Consider the following 15,350-nt stretch of genomic DNA (forward strand, 5'->3'; position numbering starts at 1 on the left):
TATTAATGGGAGTGATAGATTATTCGACAAAGTTGTTTAAATTTTGATCATAACTTTTTTAAGATATTTTTATTCATAGAATTGGCAACTTAAATGACTTCGCTCTCTTACACTGGGCAATGAACCCGCTGTCCAACACATATTTACTGACATAGATTGTGTGTTGGTTACTAATTCTATAACTTTCCTGGTACAGATTACATCGTTAGCCGTTTTTTGACCGCTACCAACTAACCGGGGTCATAGTCAAAGAACGGGAGGTTGTTACAAAAACTAGAGAGAGTACAAATTATAATAGCCAAGTATATGCAGTTTATTAGAAAGTTTAAAAAACTGATTACTGAGAACTGATTTATTCGAAAAAATAGCTTTAAATATGAATTTTTTTATTTATTATAGTGTCATACCACCAGGTATCACAACTATCTGCTACTTAGGGCACTTGACCCTTTGAAACGAAATAAGGAAAACGATAAGAGGCCACCCATTACTGAGTGGGAGGGAGGGAGAAGACATAGGCAATTTTGCTCGAGAAGATTGCCTATCCACTTTACAAGGAACATTGCTCGATGAAAAAGCACATGTGAAAGTCACAGAGGTACTTGCCTGAAAAAGTCACACTGGCCTGGAATCGAACCATGGTCTCCTGCGTGCTGACCTATGACCTAGCTGACTGAGTCACCACGTGCTCTACTTCAAATATAGATACATTGTCTTCTTTACCTTCTACGTTGTATAAGTTGGGTGCATGATCAGTGCAGCCTCCTTTATACCCTAAGGCCCTTGTTACGTATTATAAAAGAAGACAGTTCACCTGGCCATTATTGACGAATTTACCCCCACAGCCCATGAGACACAATGTTAAAGTGACTAGTGATGACAGCCTGCTCTTCAAATCTCATGCATTTAGCAGATAGAGAACAATTGGATATAGTAATAAGTTTTCTTATGGCTACTTTTAAGTCATAGCTTTAGAGTTTTCAAGAGTTAAATGTGTTTTTAAAGAACCTATTACGTTTGCATGGTCAGTCACGTGTTGCAACTTTAAACTTGTAAAAACTTCAATTAATTTTTATACAAAATATGATAAATAGTTTCTTAGATAGTTTGGTATAGTATTTTTAATGTTAGAAAGTAAGCGTACTGTGTCTTACAGCCTTTTTAAATTTCAGGATAAGAAAGTTTTGAATTTATTAGATTTCTTTTTGTTTATTTAGGAATCATAGTAAGCTTATAATTTTGTGCATTTCTCATTTAAATAACTTCTGATCAATGATTGTACCTGTATCACTAATAATATTATGAAAAGGCATGTTGAGAAAAAAACTCATATTTTAATCATACTGTATCTTATTTTCAACATGTGTTGCTTTCTGCAACACTTGTGTTAAAATACGAAAATATTGACTTTAGTCTAAGGGCTTATTTTAAATCCATAAATGGAATGAGTAAATCAGCTTCAGTATTATTAGGGGCCCCAAGAACCCTTACTTCTGATTCTTTTCTACCACGAGTGTATTCATTCAAAAAATAAATTATATTAAAAACTAAGTTTTTCTGCATGTGGTTGAATGTTATTGTATAAGTGCATCCGTGTGTTTAATGACACCCGAAAAGCCAATGAAACGATTTCAAGAGACCTTAGCTGTTGTTTATTCTTTGTCGTATAACAATTGTATATTTATTATCACCAGACACTTAGATCTTGATTTTCATTTTTTTTTCTTTTCTTATTTTGTTGATAATAAGAATTTACTTTATCAAAAGAACTAGCATTTTTCCGTTTTATCGTAATTTTAAAATATTTTACCATACGAAAGAAGAAAGATTTCAAGGCTGTCAATAAAAAAACCTATTTAGATAAGTATGAAAAATTATCTACATGGGTGTGCTTGGGTATTAGATAGCATACATACACATGTGTTTGTACGTATGTACGCCGCATCATGACACATTTTAAAAAATGGCGTCGATCGACGCAAGTAGGAGGATTTTGTCCCACATGATAATGTATTACAACTTACGTATGAGGTTTAAAGTTGCATGATCAATTTTTTAAAATTTAATTCCATTGGTCTAGAAAACAAGATCCTGTTACTAGCATTAGTGTGTTATAAGCCTTTTGGAGATTGGATTGGAGATAATTTTAAAATAAAATTTTTGCATTAAATTATGCAATTAACTAAGTATGTTTTTAGATTATATAACGTATTTTGTATTGTATATTGACGTATATATAACGTAAATTGACTGTTTAAAATTTGATATTCACATGACTAGGTAACAAAAGTTTATAAGTTTAATAAAATAGGCTTACGAAAAAAAAGCCTGGTGCCCCGCAACTTCGTCCGATACTCCATGAATGAAACACCGTAGAGTGCTGACACGTAATATTAAACGTTCTCAGTAAAAAATCTAACATATTTTTTTGACACATCTCAAGATAAAAAACTTCTTATTAAGCACGTTTTTGTTTGGAATCCATGCAGTTTATTTGGTCAAATAATAAGCTGTGAAAAGCAAAGAAAATTGAATTATACTGAAAAGTAGCCTGCGTTCCTTAAGCTCTTAAATGATTGTTAGCCCTAAAGGGCCGTTAATTAACACTTTCTCACTATAATATATAAAAAATGCTATTTGTTGAAACTGTACAGATTTGGAACTGAAAAAAAATATGCAGTTGATAAATGCTTTTTTCAATCGTACAACTTTGCTATGAGGGTTAATTACTATCAGGGTTATAATATAGAAGACTGATCTTTCACGTAGTGGATTCTTAATTTTTTTATTCTGACGCTGCTGTTTCAATCTCTGAGAATGATCTGTATCAGTTTCTTGATGCCAATAATCAATTCGCCAAAAAACAATCATATTTGTTGGTAGAGCAATTTAACGTCCGATGACCCTAAAAAAAACCAGTGATCTAAGCTCTTTCTTTATCGGAAGTCCTAAAAACGTGACTGCCTGTATACTTCCGGGTAATCTTTTCTGGCCTGCTGTTGTAGCACCAGACTGATCAAGAGGAAGACAACAACGTCTGAAGCGCAAGAGCTAGTAGCAAAGCTCTTTACTAGCGACTTCTGGTATATCCCCGGAGACGTTGGTGTCTAAAGCATCTTTTTTTGCAGGGCTTACTCGTTTTTGTGATCTAAGGTAGGGAGATTGGTTCATGATGCTTGCCTGTTGGAGACCATCCCGTGTGCTCAAGTTTTTTTCCTTCATAGCTGTTAGGTTTGCCAAGCGCAGACATCAAAGAGGATTGATGATACTTGGTTACATGCTCATAGTACAGAGGGTAATGCAGGGTTGTCGGTAGTCAGAGTATCCAGCCTCACCACAAAAAACTCCGCTCGTGACGTGTGTTGGTGAATGACTGACTTGGTTTAATAGTGACTGGCTTTATATAGTCTTTCAGTTGACGAATCATTGCTTAAAATGGTATTTAAAATGTATTCTTAAAATACCTTTAAAAAAAAGATTAGGTAAGTTTGATGTGTTGAGTCAACATTTTGTTAAAAAATTCTAAAGCCATTATACTCAGGCACTATATAGTATCACTCCTAACGAATCTTTAGCCTTAAAAAGTTCTGAAATCAAAATATAAAAACAGTTATGTTTTTTCTGAGGATAAGGCAACATACATTTTGTACGACACTTGTAGTATAATACGGTTTAGAACTCTTATATTAAGAAAATCATGCCAAGTAATACTAACTTTTGACTGGTAATTAATGCCAACCTCATAACAAATATTTTTATGCCTTAATATGTCGAAAATATTTGTAAATGTTAGGGCAAAATTCAATATTACTTAGTTTCAATTATTTAAAAAACAAGTACGAAATAGTATTATACTAATAGTGTCATGCAAAATATATACTGCCCAAAAACAAAGCTTTACAGTTTTTATATTTTAATTTTAAATTTTTCAAGGCAACAGATCTATTAAAAAAAATACTATTATATATACCAGGGTATAAAGGCTTCACAGATTCCTTACAAAAACTTAACTTAACACTTTGAACTAACCTTACCATTTTGTTTTGTTAAATAGTATTTTTATAGTGATATCATAATTTTTCAGAAAAATAACAATTTTCAAATGATTCTTTAAAAAAACTCAATCCCACAAAATATCGATCATATTTGAAAGTACTAAATAGAAACAAAATCTGTACAACAAAGCAACGGTAATCTGCAATAAAAATCCCGTATTCGTCACTTATTCGACTAGCCTTTCTTCTTATAAGTTTTTTATGTATTGATAGAATTTCAAAATATTCAATATTACAGTTATTTAAAAAAAAAAAATTATTTACTATTAAAATACTCACCAGAGCCGTTAAAGCAACGTAAGAGTAACTTGAAAATTTGTTTTCATTAAATGATTTCTTATTTTGCTACTACTAAAAACATTTATTAGTAATGTATGATCACTAACTACTCAAATCACTAAGTTAAATAAGACGCAGGTTTACAGCTTGTTATTAAGGGCACTCTAAAAAATAATAAGACTTTCCTGCCTTATTAATAAGATTATGCTGATCCTATATTATTGCTGCATTACACGATGTATTGTAAGCGGCTGTTTGATTAAACACTACGTAAGTAAGTAAATTTCTTGATTGCATCTATGACTCGTGGCACACGGCTTAAGAAAAAGAAAAATATGGTTATGTTTCAATCGTCTGCCATCTTATTAGACTCCTGAAGCTCTGAATAATGTCGCTAAATGTGGGCTTAAGTAAATATAAGATACAGTAAAGTTAAGTGGCAGTACTTTTTCCTTTAATGAAAAAGTTGTTAACCTTATGCATTAAGTTTATTTACTAGATAATTAAAAAGATCTTATTGTTGAGGTGAGAAATAAACATTTTCATTAGATAATTTCTCACGTATTATTTTTTATGTATAGTCATCATTAAAATCAAACTCTTTTTACAGTTAATTTGTAATTAGTATTAACGAAAGTTGCAGCCATGGTACGAGTAATAATGTGGAAGTATTGCGAAAAAATTATCTAATTTATTGCCGATAATTCATCCATTTCCAACACATTTCACTTTGGGTAGCGAAATAAAGGTGTCCACGTTTAAATCGCACGAAATTCCGGGTTGGGGTAACAGGACATTGATGTATTTGAGATATTAAACTTTTCAAGCATCATTTAGAATTAGCCACTACAGTAGCTATTCTACAGTAGCAACGCCATATCTTATCTGTCTTTGTTTAATGGTTATGGGTCAACGCATAGATATCCATTACTTCGATATATCAAATGTATTTTGTTGTTTATATTATTTAGTATTTTTTGGTCAATTTCAGGTCTTACTATAAGAGAATCTTTCTCCCCTTTTTTAATACACACATATATACATGACCCTAATTTGCCACATGTATTTAATTATTTTTTTATTATTTATGGGCGGATTTTGAATTTTATGATAAGAAAGCTATATAACTGATCCCTTTATCTAAGGCCCTTGTTGTTTTTTCTTATAATTTGCAGGTTCTGTATGCCACAGTTAAAATGCTTCGTACCCTATTTATATGACATCCTAGTGTCAAGGTCATATAATTACACTACAGAGTTACTAGGGAGGATAGTAGGATGTGCTTGGATGAAGTTTGGGAGTCTGCCAGACAAGCATTTATGCTCATAAAAGTAAGAAAAAGAGGCTCATCACTTGACTATATTCAAGCTCTCTTACACTTTAATGCTAGTTATGGCAGGCTCCTTAACTCTATTTAAACGCCCTTTCACAAAATGAAGTCTTGAACCCAAGCCCTCCAGAAAGAAAGCAAGCGCCCTACCATCGTAGCAACTGAGAACTTCTAACGCTGCATGTTATTTACTGTGAAATTAGAAAATATCTGTGGTCGGTATCACGCTGTTGGTAGCTCTACTTAATTTAAGTTATACGCCTTTCCCCCATTTTTCATAGGAAAAATTCGTCTGGCAGCTAACTTAACGACAAGAACTTTTTTCGTGAAAGCTGAGCTGGAAGAAAGTGGATTTGAGCATTTTAAGATACACATTCCTCATTTTTGTTATTATAACGACTTGCTGACCTGTGTATTTTAGTAAAGCTGTGAAGTATAATTAAAAGACAAAATTGAACTAAAATACATTAGGCATACTGACAAAAATACTTATTTTTTGATATTTCGAAATTTGAGTATGCACACCTAAAGTTAATAGCAGCGCAGTCACCAAAGCTTTATCTGCTTTTTCAAACCTACCCCGCAAGATACTTTAACGTTAAATGGCCCTAAAAGTAACTGACAAGTTTGACGGTTAATTAGGGAACGTCAACTTTTATATACTTACTATTATCATTTTGATTATTATTACTATTACTGTTATTCTTGGCAATAAAAAGCTAGCTGCATGTAGCTCAACTTTTACTTTCAAAGTCTCTGTGTACGGAGACCATGCTGATGGGAGGTATACCACTAGCCGAAGAATATCTTTTTATCGGGTTGTTCCCCGAATGAGTAACCGTTTACTGGTGGTTGAGGAAGTGGGCATAGAGAACACCTTCTTTATAGGTATTTTGCCATTAAAACAAATCACTAAGGAGAAGGCTGATGAAATTTTCAATTGATGTGGTTGCTTAATTTCCTGATGGCTATTTTTCCTGGCCTGCTCTTCTATAAACTTCTACTCCGATAGCATTTATTCAGTTAGAAGAGTGTCCACAAAACCCCTTAATATTAGAACAGACTGTACTCTGGCCAGGTGTGTCCTGGTATTACAGTAGAATCGTTGTTTAGAACGCCTTTTATTCATGGCACTCGTTAATATAGGTGGTATGAGATCAAATTTAAAGCAATTTGCTTATCCAATGAAAAAGAGTGTCGTTGGTTGCCAGGATACCCAGCTACACAGCACACAACTACATTCTTGATGCACTACGACTAAAGGACTATACTATTCGAATTTTCAAATACGAAAAAATAAATATTTTTACTGCTATGCCTAACGAATTTTGGTTTTATTCAGTCTTTTTATTCGTATTCCATAGTTTTACAGGCAAATATGGGCCAGAAATTTGATAGAACACAAAAACAAGACTTGTGTACCACAAAATACTTAAGTTAATTTTCCAAATTTTTCCTACCTCAGCCTTTGCAATAAGTCATCTTATTGTAAAGTCAGCTGTAAGCCATTTTTCTGTGTATCATTAGGATAGGCATATTCTTAGAATTTAACACACGTACCAACAGTGTGATAATAACTATAGGTATTTCTTATGGTGTCCAAGTTGACAGCACGCAGCATTAGAAATTATCAGTGACAATGATGGTAGAGCGGCTGCTTCCTGACTGGAGGGCTCGGGTTCAAGACTCTGCTCCAACACTTTGTTACAGGCAACTCTGAAGTTTTTTATACAATCTTTTCACTAGGATACAAAATAAGTAGGCAAATGGTATACAGTATTTTGTCGTAGCATACAGAATTTTCAGATAATAGAGAATCACAATGCATCAGAAGAGAAAGAAGTTAAGTTGGGTAGAAAATACTCTCATAGTAAGACCTGAAATCGCCCAAAAAATACTCAAAAATACAAATAATAAAATACATTTGGTACATCAAAGTCATGGATATCTATGTGTAGACCCGTAGCCATTAAACAAAGCCAGAAAAGACGTGGCGTTGCTACGGAAGAACACTTACTTTGGCGGTAAATTCTGAATGATGCTTGAAAACTTAAATATCTTAAATACATCAATGTCCTGTTACTCCAACCCAAAATTTTGTGCAACTTAAACGTGGACACCTTTATTTTACTACCCGAAGTGGAATGTGTTATAATTGAATGAATTATCAGCAATAAATTAAATAATTTTTTCGCAATACTTCCAAGTTATTCCTCATACCGTTGCTGCGACCTTCATTTTTACTAATCACGCATTAACTGTAAAAAGAGTTTGATTTCGATACTGAATATACATAAAAAATGATACGTGGAAAATTATCTAAAGAAAATGTTTAGTTTTTACCTTAACAATAAAAATTTTTTAAATATGAAGTTAACTAACGAAACTCATTGAGTAAATTAATATTTTATTTAAAGAAAAAATACTGCCACTCAAATTTACTGTATCTTATAGTTACTTAATCCCACATTTAGCGACATTATTCAGAGCTTAAGGAGTCTTACAAGATGGCAGACGATTATAACATAACCATATTTTTCTTTTCCTTAAACCGTGTACCACGAGTCAAAGATGCAATTAAGAAATTTACTTACTTACGTAGTGTTTTATTAAACAGTGGCTAACAATAATTGTGTAACGCAGCAATAATATAGGATTAATATAATCTTATTAGTAAGGCAGGAAACTCTAATTATTTTCCAGAGTGCCCTTTATAACAAGCTGTAAGCCTAAGCGTCATTAAACTTAGCGATTTGGGTAGTTTGTGATCATACATTACTAATAAATGTTTTTAATAATAGTGACATGAGAAATTATTTGATGAGAACAAATTTTTAAGTAACTTTTACATTGCTTTTACGGCTTTGGTACGTATTTTGATAATAAATAATTTTCTTTTGTAAAAAGTACTTAGTTTTTTAGTTTTCACATAACTGTAGTTTTAAGTGTTTTGATTCCATCTATACATCAAAAAGATATAAAAATGAAAGCTTTTTAAGTAAATAATAAATTAGGGACTTTTATTGCGTGAAGTTTGAAAACATTCAGTCAAAAAGTTTTGTTGGAAAAAATTACCTAATTAATGTGATATGCTTAAAGAAAAAAATTGCTAAGAATTATACAGTGAAATGGTATATAAAAAAAAAAGAAAAGAACCATGGATAAAGATCCTGAAACTGTATCTTTTCAAAATAAAATAAATAGGCAAGTTTAATGTGTTGAGTTTATATTTTCTAAGGAATCCAAGAATTGAATGAGCTTTATGTTTTTTAAATACGTTTAAAAAAAATATTTAAGAAACGTTTGACTACATGAAATTTTCTTAAAAAGAACGTTATTTTGTTTCATCGTTATCTGACACTATTTATTTTTTCGGAACCTTTTTTTATAAATTTCGTGTATTTTTTATGATCCGAAACATTTTTTGAATAATAAATTTTGACTGTATAAATATAGGCTTTCTAGTACAACTGTTAATACAGCAAAAATATGAGCTTTCTTGAGAAATCAAACAGATTTTTTTATTGATCACTCATTCTTAATGTCACGTTCACTGAACCTTTTTTAATTAATACTAATTTTTTTGGTTTAATATGAAGACAAAAATGATATAGTACTCTTATTTACCCTGCTTACTTTTCTTAAAAAAATACTCTCCCAGCTAACGAAATCAGCCTGTACGTGGCGCTGATAGCTGAGCTCCTATCTTAATAAGAAGAATATTATTTTGAAGGGTAATGGTCACTTTTTTGTATTTTATTTCATTTTTGTAAGTAACTAAATATTTTCTTGATGCAAATGAAACCTAAGGAAATCTAAATTAAAAGCCTAATAATTAATCTACCGTTGGGAGTCCAACAATAGTCAGGGTAGGATAAGGCAAAGCATAGGCTAGCCTCTTGTCAAATCTTAAAAAAAGCGTCACCTTATGTAAATTTATTTGAGCTATTGACTCTGTCAGCGTTGTATTAACTCTAGTATTTCTCCAATCTTAGTCTTTAACCATTTAATAACAGGATAAAATTTAGGCTTCACGTTGGCATTTGGATGTCACAAGTTACAAATATCATGAAAAAAAGATATTAGTTTTAATGCTACTCTTTCAGACTCAAGGATCAAGCGAATCTTTATAGGTGTTTGATATTTAGTAAACTTTTCTTCGGTTTTATTGTTTGCCTTAATGTGAAAAAAAAATTTTATGTACAAAAATAAAATTCCTGTAATTTTCTTCTTTTGAAATTTTTTTTTTATTTTTTTTTTTTCTTACTATTGAGGGAACAAAAAAAAGGAGACAATTTGTACAGAATCTTTATACAAAAATATTTATTGCTTTGATACTTATTGCCGTTTTTTATCACACTTTTATGGACACCTTTTAAAATTTTAAATTAGTTAGAAATGTCTTATACATATGCTTCCTAAAGAATATACATTTATTATCTCACAAGCCATATAAATTTAGCTTCTAAAATAATTTTAAGTAATTTTAACAAACGAATATGTAATTTTAAAAAATTTTGTAGTTTAATTATAAAATATAATTCTTGATGTAAAAGTTTTTAAGTGTAAATGTAACAACTAAAAGCTTAAGTAACGTGAAAATAAGAATTAGAAAGTAAAACAAACCTTAATCGTCTTATTTTGCAAACGAAGTCCGTTTAAAGTATTAATCGCTTTCTCAGCATCTTCTGGACGATGATAATTGACAAAACCATAGCCTAAACTTTGTCCTATAAAAACAAATAAGTTAGTATGGTGTTAATTAGTTTTATAACAGGCAAATTCTTATTAATATAAATAATCGTGCATTATACAATATTAAAGTAAAAATACTTGAACTTTTAAAAAACATCGAGGTAGATACCAGAAAGATTGTCTTAAAGAATAACGGTTTCATCATCATTTTTCTCAAATTAAAGTTAGATAGACTGGCTAGTTTTAAGCAAAGAAAAAAATAAGATACAGGCCACTAAAAATCATATTTGTCTTCATCATATAAAAAATGGTAGCTTGAATTAACGATAAAAACTATAACTTTTTTATACATTATCTTTCCAGAGATTTATGCAATATCTATAAGTATTTAAGAAGTCCTTCTTTCTCTATGAACATGTCTCTTAAGTGAGAACTTTGTATGCTTTGTATCACAATTTACAAGAATAAAGCGAGTTGTACCCAGAACATTCATGAAGTTATGAAAAAAAACGCTTACTCTAAAATATCAAATAATGTGCACAAAAGATAGTATTTGGATACTAGCCGATAATAGGTGCAGGGCGATCTGAACCTTATCTAATGTAAATGATAGCATTATACTCTGCATTCTGTTTTTATCTAATCATTTGGTAATAAGAAAATTATTAGGAGGAGCTGAGTATTAAAAAAAAAAACGTTTATCATAGAAGATGTATAAGTACATGGTAAACGTAACAAATAAATGCCGAACAATGTTAAAGTAGGGTTTAATTGTTCTATATTGGTGTAATAAAGAAATACGAAAATATAATTCACTCAGGTATAAGAGACATAAAGAATAAGACTATTTGTACAATATGATTTCAATAAATAAATGTATGTGAAAGTGAGAATGATATATAAGGCTATGTTTGTGCCAATTGACTGAGAGTTATGGCTTATCAGGGTCGATACGTAGAGCTCTTAATTGTTCACCTAGAAATTTAGCAAAATTTAATTTCTTACCGTCATCATATAATGATTATTATCAGTATGATAAATAAGTAGGAAGATTGCTAACGTCAATGCTACAGCGTGAGACAACTTTTCTCCACTGTTCGGGGTGACCCGACGCGGCCAGCCGTCGAACCAAGGCGCACATTTTTCGAGAGTGCAAGACTCCTATCGAAGAGCGTGTGCCTACAAAAAGAGAAGTAGATTCGCGAGGAAATGAGCATATAGGCACACATTTTTGTGACACGTAGAAGGGGTATGCCAAATGTGTGCCTACGAGGAGAAAAGTGGAAATGTTGACTACAGCTATATATCTTAGGGCACAGCCAGAGCAAACGATGTCACGAGTTTCTCTCTTTTGACTGCAGTCGAGGAAATGCTATATATATTTAACTGATTCTTGCTCTCTCGCTCTTGCTCGAATAATATCTATCAATCTTACATTTATTCAAAACGTAGAACTAAATGCTCATAAAAATATGGACAGAATTTGATATCAAAACTTTTTTTTTATTTTTTCCTTATGTTGGTACTGATTTTAAAATCGAGTATTATTTTTAAAAAATGTTCAGTTATTTTTTTAAGGATAGCAGTTTAGCTATATCCACTGATTTATTATTTTTTCTCATCATAATTGTTATGAACTGTAGGACAAGTCCCGAAGGTTATCGATAAACATATGTGAATCTTCTTGAAGTCTGAGGTAAATCGTACTTGCTTACCCTGAGAAAGAGCTGACTTGGGCTCAGCCATGCGATTACGGCTACCATCGTGAGTTAAGCTGTGATGCCTCGCATTAAAGTGCTGGCATATACTTTAAAGAGAGTAGAAGTGAGTCGTATGGCCCGGCCTTAATTAGTGGTAGCACTGCTTTAATTCAACGATGAGAGCCCGAGGTGTAAGCTCATTCAGCTGGAGAAGACCCCCCTAATGGCTGATGTAATGAGGCAGATGGCAAATAGGGCAGTCAGCATCAAGTACCTGGGCGGTGAGACACTAGTTATAGCAGCTGATTGATGCTAGCCCTGGAAAGTGGTTACTCGTCAACGCCAGTTGAACAAATCGCTCGCTGAACGTAGACTGTGCGAAGCGTCTACCCATATCAGTAAGTGGCCACGTTTCTGTAGAAAGTTGAACAAGCTGGCGAATAAAGTGACTTTTCCACTGGCCGAAGTAAAGGCCTCCAACTTCTCAAGCTCATCTTTCCAGGATCTTCGTGTTAATCCTACTGCTTCACGGGCTAGTTTCAGTTGCTGGCGGTGTTTCTTCAAGGTATCAAGCAGACCTTGTAGACCAGCAGCTGACTCTTTGCATAGAGGTGTGAGCGTCTTTAGTGACATGATGTGGTCTCCTGCACGAGGAGTTGGTGATGTTCGTACCGCGAATTAATGAGACTCCAAGTTGTTGAATAGTTAAAGCTAACAAACTAAAGTGTATCCAAAACTGCCTTTTCCTTACCTCGCACGTTAAACTTCACATCGTAAAGACTCTTCACCTTAGTAAGAAAAATATCTTGGTGGATGAGAGCATAAAATACGTTAAGGAATAACTGCTAGTTCTCGCAACGGCCAGAAAAAAAGTGGGATGTTGATACTTGGCAGACGAAGGCTGGTGTGAGTTTCAGGAGGGCTTTCTTTATCACCTGTGAGAAGAGCTAGCCTATCCTTGGCATTGTAATAACACACGGAAAGACATTTTCCTTATAAAACATCATTCTAACTTTACAAGCCCTGTAAAAGTTAATGCACACAGAAATACATCGTAAATCAATGAGCAGTAACGTATGTGGACTATGTATGACTCTAAATTCACAGTGCAGCTCGTGAACCCGAAAACTCGGTGCTCGAGAACGTTCGCTCACCGATCATGCACCGAGAATCTCAGTGCATTCATCAAGAATCCCAGTGCACAGCGCTGTGGTCACGTAGTAAGTTCGTTCTCGTCTCTTCGTACACTTTAATTTCAATGCATGGTCTGACGTATACGTAGTATACGTATAAGCAGTGTATACATATACGGCTTACATGGCGTATTAGACCTTAGATGTATCATTGTATCAAGAGTATATTTTTAATGCAGATATACGTAAATTAAAAAAAAAGATGCAAATGGATTTCCATCATATTTGAAATTCGTGCGTAAATTGGCTATATATATACACTTACGGGCTAAGCACTTAAGCAGACGCAACGGCTATATGTCGTTAAGTGACGATGAATTTACATGTTATTCAAGCAATAACCAGCACATTAATTTATATCGTAAATGGATATTCGTTTAGTTTTTCTTTTTTACTTGTTTATAATTTTATATGGATACTTTTTTCCATCAGATACTTAGTTTGCAGGTTACATAATTTTGCATCATGTTCTTCATTTTTTCGTTATAATACATTAATCAGATTCTTAATTTTTTGCGTTTTGGTTCATTTAAAAGAGCGAATTTTTTACATAAATATTTGAAAGCACAGCTGTACACACAAATTTTTATAAAACAATCTTGCTTGCCTATTTTACTAATCCAATTATTTTTCTTGTATGAGTTGATGATAAAAACTACACTTACATATATACAAAATTATCTGTGGGACTCCTTTTACATCATAACTGTATTATTTAACACATTGAGGGACGCCAATTCTCAATAAAGCACTGATAAGTTATACGAAGCCAATGAAGTGTACGGATGTAAACAATGTATACACTATCTTGAAAATATTCTTTGAGATCATCGCAGCCCCAGTTTTTCAGAATAGTTTTGACGAGTGCAGCACTGTGCACTGAGATTCTCGGTGCACGCTTAGTGAGCGAACGTTCTCGAGCACCGAATTTTTAGATGCAAGAGATGCACTGTGAATCTAAGTGTCAAGCATAGTCTTTACAGATGGCTGCTTGTTGATTGATTACGCCACTAATTTCGAGAACAAAATTTCTCGAGGAAAATGTTTCAATATACTAAAATGATAAATCACATTTAAAAAATAATCTGCCTGCAGTTGGAATCAATCTTTAGATAGCAAAACAAAAACCCTACTTGCACAAGCCCTAAGCATCTTAGCTATCGGAACTCCAAGGGACGACGATCTTAAAGTCTCATATGTTTATCGATAACCTTCGGGACTTGTCCTACAGTTCATAACAATTATCATAAGAAAAAATAATAAATCAGTGGATATAGCTAAACTGCTATCCTTGAAAAAATAACTGAACATTTTTTGAAAATAATACTTGATTTTAAAATCAGTACCAACGTACGGAAAAAATAAAAAAAAAGTTTTGATATCAAATTCTGTCCATATTTTTATGAGCATTTAGTTCTACGTTTTGAATAAATGTAAGATTGATAGATATTATTCGAGCAAGAGCGAGAGAGCAAGAATCAGTTAAATATATATAGCATTTCCTCGACTGCAGTCAAAAGAGAGAAACTCGTGACATCGTTTGCTCTGGCTGTGCCCTAAGATATATAGCTGTAGTCAACATTTCCACTTTTCTCCTCGTAGGCACACATTTGGCATACCTCTTCTACGTGTCATCAAAATGTGTGCCTATATGCTCATTTCCTCGTGAATTTACTTTTTTTTTTGTAGGCACACGCTCTTCGATACGAGTCTCGCACTCTCAAAAAATGTGCGCCTTGGTTCGACGGCTGGCCACGTCGGGTCACCCCGAACAGTGGAGAAAAGTTGTCTCACGCTGTAGCATTGACGTAAGCAATCTCTCTACTTATCTCTGTCAGTATACTAAGTCAATAAATTAAAAGTAATTTGTTTAGAATATTACTTACGAAATCTTAATAAATAAATTTTTACGGTTTTTTGTGTGTGCGAAATAAATATTGTACATAGTGTTTATGAAAATAAGATTCTACAGCATGAATTGCAAAAAAAAATTATTTTTTTGTAATCTTTCAAAAAATTTTATAAAACATTTAATAAAATAAACAGTTTTTTAGTTACGAGTAAATGGGAATAAGAATGGAGTCAGATTAAGTATCAG

At 32.7% G+C, this 15,350-nt stretch overlaps 1 protein-coding gene across 4 annotated transcripts in view; it reads right to left on the bottom strand.

Moving 5' to 3' along the window:
• LOC106640288 (ELAV-like protein 1) overlaps positions 1-15,350 on the bottom strand; it is a 356,393-nt gene that overhangs the window by 208,774 nt on the left and 132,269 nt on the right. For all 4 annotated transcript variants that reach the window (XM_089595734.1, XM_089595735.1, XM_089595733.1 and 1 more), the window contains one exon: positions 10,291-10,394. In XM_089595734.1, coding sequence (XP_089451860.1) covers positions 10,291-10,394 — 104 coding nt within the window. The remainder of the gene's footprint in view (positions 1-10,290; positions 10,395-15,350) is intronic.

This window comes from Copidosoma floridanum, unplaced genomic scaffold (genome assembly GCF_036245765.1).
Source record: "Copidosoma floridanum isolate Cflo_tuat_1 unplaced genomic scaffold, Cflo_Japanese_pri ptg000027l, whole genome shotgun sequence".
NCBI classification, from domain to species: Eukaryota; Metazoa; Arthropoda; class Insecta; order Hymenoptera; family Encyrtidae; genus Copidosoma; species Copidosoma floridanum.